Here is an 18,471-nt window from a genome sequence, read left to right on the forward strand (position 1 = left end):
TGCTATGTATTTTCCATCTGATATGGGGCAAGACAACCAGGAAAAGTCTTTCCTGGCACTGAGGGTCAAAAGGTCACTGAATTTAAAAAACCTGACTTTTGATCAGCTATGCTTTCAGAGAAAGATCTTGATCAAAAGGGTGAAATAGGAAACTTAATAAAGGGAAACCTCAACTAAAGTGGAGTTGGGAGGCCAGAAGGGGGAGCCCTACCACTCAATGGCAAATACAGACTCAAAAGAATGGTTAACAGGAAGAACTCAATTACAGGCCCCAAAAGGCAGAGATGCACTCTGCATCTCCTACAAGAAATTGACTAGCCCTGCAATTCAGTCAATGAGAAACAATTATCACCCTGAACTGGTGCCTTTCTGGGATGGACTTTCTTTAAAAATAACCACTGCTGGGTTGCCTGGTGGCTCAGTTGGTTAAGCATCTGTCTGCGGCTCAGGTCATGATCCCAGGGTCCTGGGATGGGCCTGTCAGGCTCCCTGCTCAGTGGGGAGTCTGCTTCTCCCTCTCCTCCCAGTTGTGCTCTCTCTCACTATCTCTGTCACTATCTCTCTCTCCCAAATAAATAAAATCTCTAAAAAAAAAAAAAAAAACCACTGCCAACTCCCTCCTCCTCCTCCTCCATAAAATAACATTCCTCTCCTTTGTTTATGGGACCTGTCTATGGTTTTGCCAGAGTCTGCATGTCCCAGATTGCAATTTTCTGTTATTCCTGAATAAACTTATTTTTGCTGGTAAATTAACTGACTGTTAGATTTTTAAGGTCAACAGACCCTACAGCCATTAAGTGGGTTAAAAAGGTAATACTAAGAACAACTCTACATTCATAAATTTGACAACTCAGAAGTAATGCATCAATTTCTTGAAAACCACAAACTACCAAAACTCAGCCATGATAAAACAGCCTGAATAGTCCTATAAAGAAAAGAAATTCCAGGCTCCAGTTTCACTGGAGAGTTTTATCAAACATGTCAAGGACAATTAATGCCAATTTTATACAATCTCTACCACAGACCATTATCTCATGAATTTAGATGCAAAATCCTCAACAAAGTATTAGCAAACAGAATCTAGCAACATATAAAAAAACGGCCCAAGTGCTATTTATTTCAGGTATGCAAGGCTGGTTTGATATTTAAAAATCAATCAATGTAAGCCACCACATCAACAGGCCAAAGAAGAAAAAAATCATCACTGCATACTAACTGATGCAGAAAAATCTCATTTCGTGGAAAAAAAAAAACCACAACTCTCAAAAAACTAGGAATAGGGGCGCCTGGGTGACTCTGTCGTTAAGCATCTGCCTTCAGCTCAGGTCATGATCCCAGGGTCCTGGAATCAAGCCCCACATCAGGCTCCCTGCTTAGCAGGAAGCCTGCTTCTCCCTCTCCCACTCCTCCTGCTTGTGTTCCCTCTCTCACTGTGTCTCCCTCTGTCAAATAAATAAAGTCTAAAAAAAAAAAAACTAGGAATAGAAAGAACTTCCTCAAACTCACAAAGAACATTTATAAAAAAACCCTACAGCTAACATCAGACTTAATGATGAGAAAATGAATGTTTCCCCTTTAAGACTGGTACAAAGAAAAGATGTCCATTCTCACCACTCTATTCAACGTAGTTCTGGGAGTTCTAGAGAGTGCAATAGGGCAATAAAAAAGAAATAATACAGGGCACCTGGGTGGCTCAGTTGGTTGAGCGACTGCCTTCGGCTCAGGTCATGATCCTGGAGTCCCGGGATCGAGTCCCGCATCAGGCTCCCTGCTCAGCGGGGAGCCTGCTTCTCCCTCTGACCCTCCCCCCTCTCATGTGCTCTCTTATTCTCTCTCTCTCAAATAAATAAATAAAATCTTTAAAAAATAATAATAATAATAAAAATAAATAAATAAACACGCCCAAATAACTTCCGACAAAGGTGCAAAAGTAATGCAGTGGTGCTGTAGCAACTGTACATCCAGAGGCAAAACAACAAAACGAAAGAACAACCCAAAACTCTCAAATCTATACAAAAATTAACTTAAAATAGATCATGGACTTACATGTAAAACATAAACCTATAGAATAAAAAAATCTTTGAAATTTAGGACTAGCAAAGAATTCTTAGACACCAGAAGCACAATCCATAAAAGGAAAACTTGATAAATTGGACCTAGTCAAAATTTAAAACTTTTGGCTCTGTGAAAGACCGTTAAGCAAATGAAAAAGAAAAATCATTCTTCCACTCTCCCATGCCATCCATGCTGGAAACATCCATATAAACTCACCCAGATTTCTAAGTTACTCTATAGGAGAATCTTTCTCTACCAAAAAGTGAAACCCAGATGACCTAGAATATCCAAGATGTTAGATAGAGTATCTCTAGGTAAGAAAGGATTATCAAAGGCACTGATGCACACACACATTCTTAGCTTATCCCTGGATGAACCTTTTTCTTTTCTTTTTTTTTTTTTTTAAGATTTTTTATTTATTTATTTGAGAGAGAGACTGAGAGAGAGCATGAGAGGGGGGAGGGTCGGGAGGGTCAGAGGGAGAAGCAGGCTCCCCGCTGAGCAGGGAGCCCGACGTGGGACTCGATCCCGGGACTCCAGGATCATGACCTGAGCTGAAGGCAGTTGCTTAACCAACTGAGCCACCCAGGCGCCCTCCCTGGATGAACCTTAAGTCCTCAGGTCAAAAATATGAATGGCGTGGGGGCACCTGGCTGGCTCAGCTGGTAGAGCATTGTGTCTCCTGATCTTGGGGTTGTTAGTTCAAGCCCCACAGTGGGATGTAGAGATTACTTAAAAATAAAATCTTAGGGGCACCTGGGTGGCTCAGTTGGTTAAGCAACTGCCTTCGGCTCAGGTCATGATCCTGGAGTCCCGGGATCGAGTCCCACATCGGGCTCCCTGCTCGGCAGGGAGTCTGCTTCTCCCTCTGACTCTCCTCCCTCTCATGCTCTCTGTCTCTCATTCTCTCTCTCTCAAATAAATAAATAAAATCTTTAAAAAATAATAATAATAAAATAAAATCTTAAAAAAAAAATGGCATGCTGTTTTAAAAGTGTTTTGGAGCCAAGCCTATTTGTAATTTCTTCCACTATTCTCATTTATCCTCATACTCTCCCTGGAGGCAACAAAGGACTGGTGACTGTGGACTCTGGAGTTATGGTGGGCACTATGATGCACCTCGAAGATCCTGTTTCTCTAGTAAAAGACTTACTCCCCAGCTGCTGGAGTATGTTTGCTGGCAGTGTTCAGCTGTCAGCCCTCTTTGAAATTGCGTTGGCTGATGAGTCACCTTGTCTAAGGTCACATATAGCCCTTCCCAGTCCAGGTCAGTCAAGATCCAATGACTGGTGCATGCTGGGATATGAAGGTCTGGCTGACCCCTTCCCCCTATTCTGAAGAGTTATCTCATCTTCAAAGCTCTCTATGGGGTCAGCTGAGGCCTTCATTGAGACTGAGTCCCACTTCTCCCTCTGCCCAATCCTGCTTCCTTCTCTTCTTTACTTTTCACAGGTGGTAATCCCAAGAGGACTCCCTAATAAACCTCCTGCATGCTAATCTCCATCTCACAGTCCACTTCCCAGGAAACCCAAACTGTGAAGTCAAACTGCTGGAATTCAAATCACGTCTCTAGCCTTACTAGTTGCATGGGAGTTATAAAAGCACAATAGGCTGACCTGAGGTTTGAAGGCATTAAAACATGTAAAATGCTTAGAAATGCACCTGGCACACAGTGGACATTCACTTGTTACTATCATCATTGTTTTCCCTATTCACACCTGATTAAAGTATACAAATTTCTCTACAATATGAGAATTACTGAAAGTTATGACCTGGTAAAGACCTTAAGAGATCGCCAAGTCTGACACGTAATTTCCAGATGATGAACATCAAGTCTTATTAAATAAGTGACTTAGTCAAAGTTCTAGAGTCACTAAGTGACAAAACCTGGGTTCCGACCCAGTCTTCTAACTGCTTCCATCATTCTTCGCATTAAGCAAGACTGCCTGCCTCTCAATCTACATATAATTTGTAATTAAATGAAATTCAACTAGTACTAAGTCCCTCCCCTTCACCTTCCTGCCATAATTGAACCTCAGCTCTCTTCTCAAGAAATCTGCCTCTCCTACAGCTCTCTCCTGCACTCATACCATGAGCCTACAGATAAGGGGCATGTTTCCTTTGCTTTTCATCAGTACTTCCAGACCACTGTCCCTTCAAAGTCCTCCCCTAAAAGCTCCCAACTTCAAGGCTCATGGCAGCAGACGGTCCTTATGGCAGTCACGTGCCCTCATTTCTTTCTTTTTTTTTTTTTAAAGATTTTATTTATTTATTTATTTGAAAGAGAGAGAATGAGAGAGAGAGAGAGAGAGCACATGAGAGTGGGGAGGGTCAGAGGGAGAAGCAGGCTCCCTGCGGAGCAGGGAGCCCGAAGTGGGACTCGATCCCGGGACTCCAGGATCATGACCTGAGCCGAAGGCAGTCACTTAACCAACTGAGCCACCCAGGTGCCCCTCTTTTTTTTTTTTTTAAGATTTTATTTATTTGACAGAGAGAGAGACAGCGAGAGAGGGAACACAAGCAGGGGGAGTGGGAGAGGGAGAAGCAGGCTTCCTGTGGAGCAGGGAGCCTGATGCGGGGCTCAATCCCAGGACCCTGGGATCATGACCTGAGCTGAAGGCAGACGCTTAACCAACTGAGCCACCCAGGCGCCCCACGTGCCCTCATTTAGGCATTTAGCAGCCAAACCAACCTATTCTAATACCACTCCTGATATAATCTGTGGTAATTTCAATATGCAACATTCAGTAACCTTCCACACCCAGGCCTCTGTCTTTTATTCTTCTCCAAAGCCCTGTCCTCCACCCTCCTCAGCTACCTGCTCCTGTTGTCATACCCTACAAGGTTTCTAAACAGGCATTTTGGGCAGGACAATTCTTCCATGTGTAGGAGTATCCCGCTCAATGCAAAACATTTAGCATCTCTGGTCCCTGCCCATTGAATACCAGTGGCACCCTCCCTACCCCCAAACACACACATATTTCCAGACAGCTCAGTGGGGAAGCAGTACAATCCAGTTGAGAACTACTCAAATCTTATCATTGTCAATAAATGCACCCTCCATAATCTCAAATTCAAGCATCCCTCTAAGTATCACTACTTCCAACTCATTACCTCTACTACTTGGGACTGTCAACAATTCTCGGACTCCATAGGAACCTATAACCCATGGAACCTAATATCTTTTTCCCTACTCTTGACCCCATGAAGTCTCCACTTCCTTCTTTATACAGCTTAAATTTTGTGCCCAGCATCATAATCCCTCTATCATACACATCATCAATGTCCTTGTCTTTTCTTGCTTCATTATAGTCCCTTAACTAAACATCAACCCTGTTAACTCCCCTACTCTATGCCTGTAACCTGAATGCAAACCATACCTGAATCAGACTGGAGAAAAACACATAACTGAACTTAACAGTCTCACTTTATTTTTTTTTTTTAAGATTTTATTTATTTGACACACAGAGAGAGAGGACTAGAGAGACAAGTGGAAGAAACAGTAGAGGGAGAGGGAGAAGCAGACTCCCCGCTGAGCAAGGAATCTGAACCCAGGTGCCCCAACAGTTTCACTTTAAACTCATGATCAAACCTCAAGTGGACTGTTCACAGTTTCCATCAATCCTGTTACATATCCCTAGTCCACTTACATCTCCTACTGTCCTGGCAGACTATTTCATACTTTCTCCTCCTTCCCTATCTTCTCAAAGCATTTTATTTCACTGAAAAGCAAGTAAGTTATCAAAAGAGGGGTGCCTGGGTGGCTCAGTCGGTTAAGCATCTGCCTTCACCTCAGGTCATGATCTCAGGGTCCTGGGATCAAGCCCTATGTCCGGCTCCCTGCTGGGTGGGGAGCCTGCTTCTCCCTCTCCCTTCCCCTGCCACTCCCCTGCTTGCGTGAGCACTCTCTCTCTCTCTCTCTCTGTCAAATAAATAAATAAATAATCTTAAAAAAAAAAAGAGTTATCAGAAGAAAACTTTCAGAGTATCTCATCCTTACGTAATCTCTATTTTCTTTCTAAATGTGAATGATGTACCTGTGCTCATATAAAATAAATTTTTCCACTTGTAGACTAAATCTCGTTCCCGCCCCTCTTCAAGGACATCATCCCAGGATTGACCTCTCTTTCCTGTATCATCAAGTTTTCCCCTTCTATTTAATCAATCCCATTGGTATACAAACAGGCTATTAAGTCCTCCTATCTTAAAAAGTAATAATAAAAGTAAAGCTTTGCAGCTTTGACCTACAACCCTCTCCAGCAACTTCATTTCTTAGCCCCCTTTGCAACAAAACCCCTCAAAGGAGTTGTCTATTCATTCTGTTGTCAGTGAGTGTCTACTCTTTTTCACCCTCTCTTTTGGATCTAATTAGATTTTTTTTTTTAAGATTTTATTTATTTGCGAGAGAGAGAATGAGAGACAGAGAGCATGAGAGGGAGGAGGGTCAGAGGGAGAAGCAGACTCCCCGCCGATCAGGGAGCCCGATGTGGGACTCGATCCCGGGACTCCAGGATCATGACCTGAGCCGAAGGCAGTCGCTTAACCGACTGAGCCACACAGGCGCCCTGGATCTAATTAGATTTTTATCCCTACTCCCACTGAAATAGTTCTTTTCAAGGCTGTCAATAAACTCCATGTTGCTAAATAGTCAATTCTTGTTATTTGTGGTAGTTATAGTCTATAACATTGCATGTACATGAATTAGCAAATACTGAACCACTGCTCTGGGGGAATATGGAGTTAGGTTCCTGCAAGCCTCTGGGCACATTATTTTCATCAACTGGTCAATATATAACCTTGTTTTAAGTGTTTCTATTTAAAAACACCGTTTTTCGTATATACATTGTTAAGGCATTAATACTGAACTCATGGACAGCAGCACTACAAGTCCTATTTGAATGAAACTTACCTCATGCATTCTCTCCTCCTGGTACTCAACACTACACTTCAGAGGCCATTTTATTTATTTTTATTTTTTATTATTTTTTTAAAGATTTTATTTATTTGACAAAGAGAGAGAGAGAGCACAAGTAGGCAGAGAGGCAGGCAGAGGGAGAGGGAGAAGCAGGCTCTCCGCTGAGCAGGGAGCCCGATGCGGGGCTCGATCCCAGGACCCTGGGATCGTGACCTGAGCCGAAGGCAGCCGCTTAACCGACTGAGCCACCCAGGCGCCCCTCGGAGGCCATTTTAAACAACAAAATCACTAACAAAAAGCACAAAAATGCAAAAAATATGCCACTAATTAGACCACCAAAAGAACTATTTGTAGCCGGAGAGCTAAAATAAGACGACAAAGCCCTGGTGCCTTGGTTCAATGTCAGCTGGAAGGTGTGCATCAAGTGACTCCAGTTTTTCACCCCTCTGGGCAATGACCACAGAAGTGCTGGGCTGATTCTGGGATTTGACAGAGAGAGAGAAAGAGAGAGGAGCGCACGCGCACAAGTTGGGGGAAGGGCAGAGGAAGAGGGAGAGAAACAGACTCCCTGCAGAGCGTGAGCCTGCTTCTCCCTCTGCTGCTGCTCCCCCTGCTTGTGTGCTTGTGCTGTCAAATAAATAAATAAAATCTTAAAAAAAAAAAATTCATTGTCTGATAGTTCTCACAACTGTTATCATCCTCACTTTTTTGGTTATTTTGATTTTTAAACAGTGGGTTATTTTTTCTTACTTTTTGTATATTCCATAACTTTTGCCTGAATGATGGATATCCTGTATAACACAGGAGACTGAGGAACAGTATAAAAATGGATATGGCTCAGGGCGCCTGGGTGACTCAGTCGGTTAAGCATCTGCCTTCAGCTGAGGTCACGATCCCAGGGTCCTGGGATCGAGTCCCACATGGGGCTCCCTGCTCAGCGGGGAGCCTGCTTCTCCCTCCGCTCCTCCCCCTGCTTGTGCGCTCGCTCTCCCTCTCTCAAATAAATAAAATCTTTAAGAGAAAAACAGTTTGTTAGGAACTAGAAAATGCTTGCTTCTTAATACCTCAAATAAGAAAAGAAAAACTGCCATTGGTTGTCATCTTTGTCAGTCATTTGTGCACTGGGAAAGATTCTACAAGGGGAATACTGACACATTTCTTCTAGGAAACAGTTACCAGGCCACATCCACAGAACTTGACCATCAATGAAGCTCTCTTTGCTACCCCTTTTAAGGCAAATGAGTCTCGGGGCGCCTGGGTGGCTCAGTCATTAAGCGTCTGCCTTCGGCTCGGGTCATGGTCCAAGGGTCCTGGGATTGAGCCCCGCATCGGGCTCCCTGCTCCGCGGGAAGCCTGCTTCTCCCTCTCCCACTCCCCCTGCTTGTGATCCGTCTCTCCCTGTGTTTCTCTCTGCCAAATAAATAAAATTAAAAAAAAAAAAAGATTAAAAAAAATGGGTATGGGGTGCCTGGGTGGCTCAGTTGGTTGAGCGACTGCCTTCGGCTCAGGTCATGATCCCAGGGTCCTGGGATCGAGTCCCACATCGGGCTCCCGGCTCAGCGGGAAGCCTGCTTTTCCCTCTCCCACTCCCCCTGCTTGTGTTCCTGCTCTCGCTGTCTCTGTCAAATAAATAAATAAAATCTTAAAAAAAAAAAATGGGTATGGCTCTTTTTCTGCAAGCTATTAGTGGGGGGCTGAGGGGAGGGGTTGAGTCAATCTCTTCAGGAATTAGGCTGGGTTGGGGTTCTTTGTTATGATTACCTTAAGTGCACTACCTGCTTCAAACTCCTCTAGGGCAACCCTCTGCTTAGGGTGGGAGCTGGTTTGCCTGAGGGTTTTTCTCAGTGTTCTTGCTCCACCCTCAGCTTTGAGGTTTTCTCAGGGCACCTTCCCCAGAGGCTTTCTCCATAGTCCCCCAGGGGCAGACTGCTGTTGCTTTACTTGCTAGTAGGGAACAGGGAAGTTCTCTGTTATCCTAGCTGAGTCTCAGTCTCAGGCAAGCCATTATCCCTGGGTCTCAGGGCATAGGGCTTTCTCCCAGTAGTAGGAAAACTAATGGTCTGAACCCAGAAGTTTCCTTCCCTTCCCTCAGGTTTTATGGGTTTTTGTCTTTTCACTCCTCCCAGCCACAGTGGAAAATGGCGTTTATTCCCTTCCCCCAGTGGCTTAAAGCTCTTTTCCACAGGGAGAAAAAAGTCCAGGTAGACCTGTACCACCTAGTGAGCCTAACCTTTGTCTCCCTTGCTTTCCCCAATCTTTTTTTTTTTAAAGATTTTATTTATTTATTTGACAGAGAGACACACAGCGAGAGAGGGAACACAAGCAGGGGGAGTAGGAGAGGGAGAAGCAGGCTTCCCGCGGAGCAGGGAGCCCGATGCTGGGCCCCATCCCAGGACCCCGGGATCATGACCCGAGGCGAAGGGAGGCGCCCCTCCCCAACCTTTCTCATGAGAAACTGCTGGGAGGCCTTGAAGAAAAGCCTACAGGTGGGTATTACCTACCCTGTGTCTGCAGCTCTCAAGGATTCTACAGTCTCATGCTAACCCACACTTTGACTTCAGCAATTCATTAAAAACTTAGCTGAGGGCGCCTGGGTGGCTCAGTTGGTTAAGCCGCTGCCTTCGGTTCAGGTCATGATCCGGGAGTCCCGGGATTGAGTCCCACATCGGGCTCCCTGCTCAGCAGGGAGTCTGCTTCTCCCTCTGACCCTCCTCCCTCTGGTGCTCTCTTTCTCTCTCTCTCTCTCTCTCTCTCTCTCTCTCAAAAAAAAAAAAAAAACTTAGCTGAATGCTTCTTTACCCTTGTATGACAACCCTGCCTTCTTCCTGTGCTCTGTTACAGATGAGCCAGATCCCACCTCCGATGAGTCAACAGAAGTTATGACTGTGTATTACAGCTCATTCTTATTTTAGGATGGGAGCAATACTCTTTTCAGCTTTCTATATCCTAAGCAGAAGCCAGAAATCACTTTGTGAGTTTAAATACCACCTATATATCCACAACTCCTACATTTACATTTCTAGAGTCTGGACTTCTCTGGAGTCCAGATCATATATATCCAGCTGCCTACTGGATAAATCTATTTGCATGGTTTGGCAGACAAACTCTAAGGTGGCCCCCATAACTCCCACCTCCTGGTATTCATGCCTTTGAATAATCCTTTCCCCTTGAGTGTGGGAGGGACCTGCAACTTGCTTCTAATCAGTAAGGCAAAGACAATGGGATGTCATTCCCATGATTACATTTTATGGCAAAGGAATGGCATATCAATTCCTTGATTATGTCGTATGGTATTATACAAGCTAGCGAACTCACTCTCACCCTCTCACTGAACTTAATGGAGCAGGCTGCCATGCTGTGAACTGCTTATGGGGAGGGCCACATGGCAGCGAACTGCAGATGACCTCTAAGATCTGAGGGTGGCCTCCAGCCAACAAAAAACTGAAGCTCTCAGTCCTACAGCTGCAACAAAATGAATTCTGCCAACAACCTGAGTGAAGTTGGAAGAGGATTCTTCTCCAGTCCAACCCACAGATAAGAACCCAGGCCCAGCCCATACCTTGATTGCAACTTGAAACACCGAAGCAGAGAGAACCTAGCAAAGGAGTTTCTGCCCTCACAGAAACTGTGTGATAACATGTGTTGTTATGAGCCATTAAATTTGTGGTAATTTGTTTTGTAGCACAGAAAAGTAATACAGATAGCATCACAAACTTAACATGCCTAAAAGCCAAATCCCTGATTGCCAATATGCCCCCCAAAAGAAAAACATGCTCCAGTGTTGCCCATCTTAATAAGTGGCAACTCCGGGCGCCTGGGTGGCTCAGTTGGTTAAGCGACTGCCTTCGGCTCAGGTCATGATCCTGGAGTCCCGGGATCGAGTCCCGCATCGGGCTCCCTGCTCGGCGGGGAGTCTGCTTCTCCCTCTGACCCTCCTCCCTCTCATGCTCTCTGTCTCTCATTCTCTCTCTCGCAAATAAATAAAATCTTAAAAAAAAAATTAATAAGTGGCAACTCCATTCCTACAGTTATTCAAGCCAAAAGCTGTAGGGTCTACCTTAACTTCTTTTTTTTCTCTAAAACCCACATCTAGGGGCGCCTGGGTGGCTCAGTCGTTAAGTGTCTGCCTTCGGCTCAGGTCATGGTCCCAGGGTCCTGGGATCGAGCCCTGCATCGATACAGAGCAATTCCCTGCTCTGTAGGAAGCCTGCTTCTCCCACTCTCCCTGCTTGTGTTCCCTCTCTCGCTGTGTCTCTCTGTCAAATAAATAAATAAATCTTTAAAAAAAAATAAAAAAATAAAACCCACATCTAATCCAAAAGTAAACACCGCTGGCTTTACAACCAAATCATATCCAGAATCTAACTTTATCTCACCACCACCACTATTACCTTGATCCTAGCCATTATCACTTCTCATGCACATTATTACCTCTCATGCACATTATTTTAACAGCCTCCTAACTGGTTTTCCTGCTTCTACTCCACAAAGCAGCCAAAATGATCCTATTAAAACATCAGATAATGTTTTTACTCAAAACACTCCAAAGGATTCCCATCTCATCAAGATTAAAAGCCAAAAGCCTTACAGTGGCATACAAGGCCTACCTTACCTGGCACTCTCCCTTCCTACCCCAAACCTCCCTGCCTCATCTTGTATCATTCTCCCCTCATTCATCTGTCTCCTACCACACCAGCCTCTGTGCTGTTCCTTAACTATGCCAAGCACGTATCAGTCTCAGCATTTTACAACTGTTAGTTCATGTACATGAAGAGTTCTTTCCACTAATGGGACTTCTCTGACCACTTTATGTAAGACAAGTCCACCCCCTCCCCACCAATCCCCATCCCTCTTACCCTGCTTTATTAGTCCCCACAGTACATACTATGAACTGATATCTGTTTTATTGCCTGTCTCCCCAAAATTAGAAGTCCACAAGAGCTGAGACTTCTGTTTATTGCTATGTCCCCAGCTTATACTGAACGAATGAATAAATATTACTGCATTAGATATGGTTTCCTTACAATATTTAGAGTCTAATGAAGTCATCAAGCCACAAGAATTCGGACATGAAGTCAGCGACATTATTTTTCAAAATCACTACAAAATTACTTACCACTTAGAAATGTACTTATTCTACATCTCACTGTAAATATGGTTCTAAGGAAACCTGGAAAACATTCACATCTAACCAAAATAACTGAAGTATACAAGTAAGCCAAGTGAATTTAAACATTTCTGTGAAGGGCTCTATTAACAGAAAGATGGCTGAAAGACTCCCTAATTGTTTTTCCAACATCATCTGGAGAAGATACCATTATTCTACACAGATACAGCCAAATAATAAAGAAGAATGCATCAAGCTTGAAGGATTAATTTTAGGGCCTTGTTTCTCAAATTTTTTGGTCTCAGGACTCTTTTTTTTTTTTTTTGGTGGTCTCAGGACTCTTTATACTCTTAAAAATTATTGAGGACCCCAAAGAATTATTATTTATGTGGGCTTTTAATCTTTTAACACACTTAAAATTAAAACAGAAATTTTAAAAATATTACACAGTTCATTTTGAATATAAATCAGACACTAATATAAATAATATGTTTTTATTTACATGACTAAACTTCCCTACCCCCAAATTAGTGAGAGAATGACATTTTCCATTTCTGCAAATTACCTTAATGTTTGAGTTAATAGAAAATGACTGAATTCTCTTACCTGCTTTTACATTAAATATGTTGCCATATGTTGTTTTGGCTGAGGTATATGAAGAAAGTCTGGCCTCACACATATATGAAGTTGGAAGAGGGAGGACTGTTTTTAATAGTGTTTTCAGATAATTGTGGATATTCTTCTTTGAAACTTAACAGGTTGTAGTTTCTTAAAGGTTGTTTGCAATATACAATCTTAATGTTACGTACTTTTTAAAAAGATTTTATATATTTGAGAGAGAGAGGAAGAGAGAACATGTGCAAGCAAGCACAAGTGGGGGTGGGGGGGTGAAGAAGCAGAGGGAGAGGGAGAAGCAGACTCCCTGCTGAGCAGAGAGCCCGACACGGGACTCGATCCCAGGACCCCGTGATCATGACTTGAGCCGAAGGCAGACACCCAACCAACTGAGCCACCCAGGTGCCCCTTAATGTTATATCTTCTGTTAACATTAAAATCCATTGGTATGGGGCACCTGGGTGGCTCAGCTGGTTAAGCGTCTGCCTTCGGCTTAGGTCACAATCCCAGGGTCCTGGGACTGAGCTCCACATCAGGCTCCCTGCTCAGCGGAGGGTCTGCTTCTCCCTCTCCCTCTGGCCCTCCTCCCTGCTTGTGTTCTCTCTCTCTCAAATAAATAAATCTTTAAAAGAAAAGAAAATAAAATCCACTGGTCTACCTTGCACTCTGAATGAATCTTATACCCAAGCATGATTCTGTAACACAATTTTGTAACTAAAAAATCTGTAACTACTGGGAAACTTTCAAGTTTACAATGGTGAATACAAGTTTTCCAAAATTCTAATTTTTGCTTGAAAGTTCAAGTCTTATCACTGGCAACAAATACCATCCGCTGTTTTCCTTGAAGTGGGTCACGTGCATGGATCAGACAATTTGAAATTTATAAAATATGAGTTCTGCAATATGCATGCCTATCAACTTAAATTTGCTAATGTATAGGCCTATTTTCCAGTTCAGCAAAAGATTTCCTATATATCCACAATAAATCTACTGAATTGAAGATGGTTTGCCTCTTGAAACTATTAGTCTGTTTAAGTTAGCTCAAAGAGATAAATAATTTTTCATTTTTCTTATGCAGAAATAAAATCAGGCTGGAAAAAAAATCGAAATAATCATGTACCACATAAAATGAAATCTACTTCAAGTTTTGAAAAGTATATACCTATTGTAACAACATTAAATGTTGTATAGAAGAAAATAAAATGGAAATAATCTTGATAGGATGTTTAAATCAAATCTACCTTCCTTCCATACACTTCAACGTTTTACAATTCTTTTTGCTTGGTTCTTTTTCACAAAATATTCCTCATTAGCTCAATATTTTGGCTAGATCCTGCCTTACCTGTTGAGCAATATGAGAAATATGAGCTCCCTGAACCGTTGAACCAGGTTGCGGCGCTGCCTCTGAAGTGTTACTCTTGTGGGAATCTTCCATAATCAACTACAAGGGAAAAAAGTCAGTTATAAGATGATTTCTAACTTCATTTTCAAGAAATCCTAAGACATTTCTTTCCTTAATGTGTACTTTTTCAGAGGAACAAGATGAAGTTTTTCTATGCTATGGGCTAAGCTCAATTTATCCAGACTCAATATGTTCTGATGTTCTGTTCTGTGTAGAGATCTAATTATAAGATCTCCAGAAATGGCAAATAAAAAGCACTACAGAATATGTATAATATACAGCATAGTTGTATAAAAATTGGCAACCTGGTTGCCTCTGTGGAAGAGAACTGGTAGCTATGGAACAGAGATAGTAAAGACTTTTCCTTGTGTATTCAAAGCATATTGCATTCCTTGCAATATCAAAAATTTTGATCCACGTGAACATCTTAAAATTTAATACATGGCACATATATACATAAATTATTGTGACTAAATTTTCAAATGTTATCCCACTTAAGAAGTAGGATAGTCGGGGCGCCTGGGTGGCTCACGTCGTGATCTCAGGGTCCTGAGACTGAGCCCCACATGGGGCTCCCTGCTGAGCAGGGAGCCTGCTTCTCCCTCTCCTCCCTGCTTGTGCTCTCTCTCTAGCTCTCTCACTCTCAAATAAATAAAATCTTAAAAAAATAAATAAAATGCAGTTAAAAAAAAAAAAGAAGTATGATAGTCTTCCCGTCCATGGACACAAGCATTCTTCTTCAGTCTAGGGAACAATTTCTAATTGCACATATAGTTCTACGTAGAGAATTCATTAAGTAAAAGCTGAACAAATAAGTAAGTACAACCATAACTAAAGAGGTTCTAAAGATCTAGATGATCTAGATAATCAACTGCAGGATATGTAGGTTAGGTAAAAATGAGGATAAATGGCTTATGAAAGATGGAATATGTCAAATGGAAGGACAACCACTTAGAAAAAGACTGCTAAAAGATTTGCGCAGAATTTAAGGTTTTTAATTATTACATACAAAGGCATAAAAGAAAAAAAGAGGGGGCTGGCCAGCAAACATGAAAAGATGTTCGATATCGCTAATGATTAGGGAACTGCAAATTACAACTACAATGAGATATCATCTCAACACCCATTAGGATGGCTAATATTTAAAAAACAAAACAAAACAAAATAAGTGTTGGTGAGGATGTGGAGAAATTGGAGCATTTATGCACTATGGTTGGGAATGCAAAAAATGTGTAGCCACTATGGGAAACACTGTGGTAGTTACTCAAAAAATTAAAGATAAAATGACTGTATGATCCAGAAATCCCGCACCTAGGTATATATCCAAAGGAACTGAAAGCAGGGTCTTAAAGATGTATGTGTACACCCATGTGCATAGCAACATTATTTACAACCGTCAAATGGTAGAATCAACCCAAGTGTGCATAGAGATGAATGGATAAACAAAATATGGTATATTCAAAGGCTACATAATAATCCAACCAGTGAACATACATAATTCATTTTTTTTTACCAAATAATACTATGATTAGTAACTTTGGTACATAAAACTTTTCCATAATTAAAATTATTTCCAGAGGATATATTCCAAAAAGGAGAATTACTTGATCAAGGAGTATGAATACTTAAAGTTTTCTGAAAGAATTACAGTCCATCAGAAGCACATGAGAAAGCAATGATAGGTGAAAACAATACACTGTTTTACACTTCTTTAATTCTCCATTAGTTTTGTTGAGCTATCTGTTCATATTACTTATCCATCCATTTATCACCAAATCTTAGTGTTTTCTTACTGGCCTGTTTCTTTTTTAAAAATATATTTAAAGGTTTTATTTATTTATTTAGAGAGAAAGAGTGTGTGCATGAGCGGGTGGAGGGGCAGAGAGAGAGGGAGAGAGAGAATCTCTTGAGTGCAGAGCCCGAGGTGGGGCTTGACGTGAGGCTGGATCCCAGGACCCTGAGATCATGACCTGAGCCGAAATCAAGAGTCAGTTGCTCAACCAACCCAGGCACCCCAGTCTTTAATATTTCTTTATTTTATTTATTTGTCACAGAGCACGCACACAAGTGGTAGAGCAAGAGAGGGAGAAGCAGGCGGGACTCGATCCCAGGACCCTAGGATCATGACCTGAGCCTAACACAGATGCTTAACCGACTGAGCCACAAAGGCGTCCCTAATATTTCGTAATATAAATTTCATTTCTGGGGCACCTGGGTGGCTCAGTCATTAAGCGTCTGCCTTCGGCTCAGGTCATGATCCCAGCGTCCTAGGATCGAGCCCGGCGTCAGGCTCCCTGCTCAGCGGGCAGCCTGCTTTTCCTTCTCCCACTTCCCCTGCTTGTGTTCACACTCTCTGTCTGTCAAATAAATAAATAAAATCTTTAAAAATATATATATATAAATTTCATCTCTATCATGTGGTTACAAATATCTTAAGTGACTTAACTATGATTATTTTAAAACTTTTAATTTTGCCAAATTCATCTAATGCTTCCTATATTGTTTCTTCAACTGCCTTTTTTTTTTTTAAAGATTTTATTTATTTATTTGAGAGTGAGAATGAGAGAGCATGAGAGGGGGAGGGTCAGAGGGAGAAGCAGACCCCCTGCCGAGCAGGGAGCCCGATGCGGGACTCGATCCCAGGACTCCAGGATCACGACCTGAGCCGAAGGCAGTCGCTTAACCAATTGAGCCACCCAGGCGCCCCTCTTCAACTGCTTTTAAGCTTACATATAGTCCCTTCTTTAGGAAGAGCACAGTGATTTTTAATCTCCACTAATACAAGTATAATCCCACAGACAAAACACAGAGACAGCACCAAACCTGCAATTATGTATTTTCTACATACTGTCTGTACTGAAAATGCATTTTTTAAAAAAAGATTTATTTTTAAGTAATCTCTATACCTAGTGTGGGGCTCAAATTTACAACTCCAAAATCAAGAGTCACACGCTCTACTGACTGAGACAGCTAGGCAGCCGAAAATGCCTTTTTTAACACTCCATTTCAGAAGACATGTTAGAATGTAGAAAAGAAAAAAATATATAGTGCTAAGGCATTGGAAGAAACTATAAAAGATTTTTCAAAACCTTATTAAATTACTGGAAATGATACTTTTCTGTTTCACTGTGACTCACTGATTTTTCCTCCATAACAGTATTATTAAGAAATCCTATATCTAATGGAAACTAACACAATCAACAAAACAACACATATTTCCTAGTAAAAGCCACTACAGTCAGCAAATAAGATTCTGGACAATTATTACAACCACATTTCCAATGGAAAATAAGATAGCCTATTCTATCATTTTTTAAAGAGAAATCAACTAGTCAGCTTTTTTTTTCCAAAATGAAAAGCTTTATAGTTACATCTCATTGTAAACAATACTATATATTTTTTAATGTCAGAGTATAATCTTCATCTGCTCACTCTTTTCGGCTATTGCTCTACAAACTGAGGTTAAGATTAACAATCTGTTAAAAACTAGCTCAACACAGAATAAACTGTACACGTACAAAGGCATTTTCTATGAAAATAATGTATCTCCTGGCAGCAGATGGAAGCTTAACATTAGACCACAGTAAGAAGGGCAGAATCACAGGGGGCAGTGAAACACAGCTTCAGAAGTGCCATCAACAGGAACGAATTTGGGAGGCTGAGAAACTGCAGCAGTTTCTTGTGATCTTGCTGACTATATATAAAGAATTTAAGTAAAAGGCATGGTACTTCTAAGAAAATTTGCAAAGAAATGAATATTATATGATAGGCACTAAACGAAGAGCTTTTTTATATATCAATTCCTGGATTCCCTGTTTTAGAGATGTGTAAATTGAGGCTCAAGGAAATTGTCATTTACTATGGATCTCACAGTAAGATGTGAATACAAGACCTGAAGCCAGAACTATTTTAACTCAAAATCCTTTTTTTTTTTTATTCCATGCTGCCCCTTTTCCTCTAACATTGCCAACTTGTCCATCTGGCAAACTCCTACTCTTTTCAAGTTTCATCCCAAACATTAAGTTCGCAACTGCTCCAGGTCCTTTTTTCCTTCCGACTTCAACTGTGCCCTGCACATGTTTCTAATGAGGTCACTTAACACTCTGAATTGTGTTTATTGGCATGTCTGTTTCCCCCAGTCTTTTTTTTTTTTTTTGGTGTTGTTTCCCCCAGTCTTAAGTGCCTAAGGATAGGGCCTGTATCATGAATGTATGCTCTGTGCCCAACAGAGACCCTCATGTATGCACTAAACAACAAACATCAACAAATACAGTTAGTATTCTCATTTGATGAATGAAGGTCTTCGTTTCCTCACCTATAGAGAATACTGAACTATGATAAGCTTGAGGGCAAGGAGTCTTTTGCTCGACATTTCCA

The 18,471-nt window shown here is 41.7% G+C and overlaps 1 protein-coding gene across 9 annotated transcripts in view; it reads right to left on the reverse strand.

Annotated features, from left to right (window-relative positions):
• The window catches only part of ATF1 (activating transcription factor 1), an 82,910-nt gene that overhangs the window by 61,745 nt on the left and 2,694 nt on the right, over positions 1–18,471 (reverse strand). For 5 of the 9 annotated variants that reach the window (XM_035002666.1, XM_035002673.1, XM_035002674.1 and 2 more), the window contains one exon: positions 14,035–14,133. The exons of 3 other annotated variants lie outside the window; for them this stretch is intronic. In XM_035002666.1, the coding sequence (XP_034858557.1) occupies positions 14,035–14,127 (93 nt within the window). In that variant the 5' untranslated portion in view covers positions 14,128–14,133. Of the gene's footprint in view, positions 1–14,034; positions 14,134–18,471 lie in introns of those variants that run through there. One more of the 9 variants, XM_035002670.1, reaches the window with a different exon arrangement.

The sequence above is a fragment of the Mirounga leonina genome, unplaced genomic scaffold, assembly GCF_011800145.1.
Source record: "Mirounga leonina isolate KUSES-001 unplaced genomic scaffold, KU_Mleo_1.0 Mir_126, whole genome shotgun sequence".
Lineage (NCBI taxonomy): Eukaryota > Metazoa > Chordata > Mammalia > Carnivora > Phocidae > Mirounga > Mirounga leonina.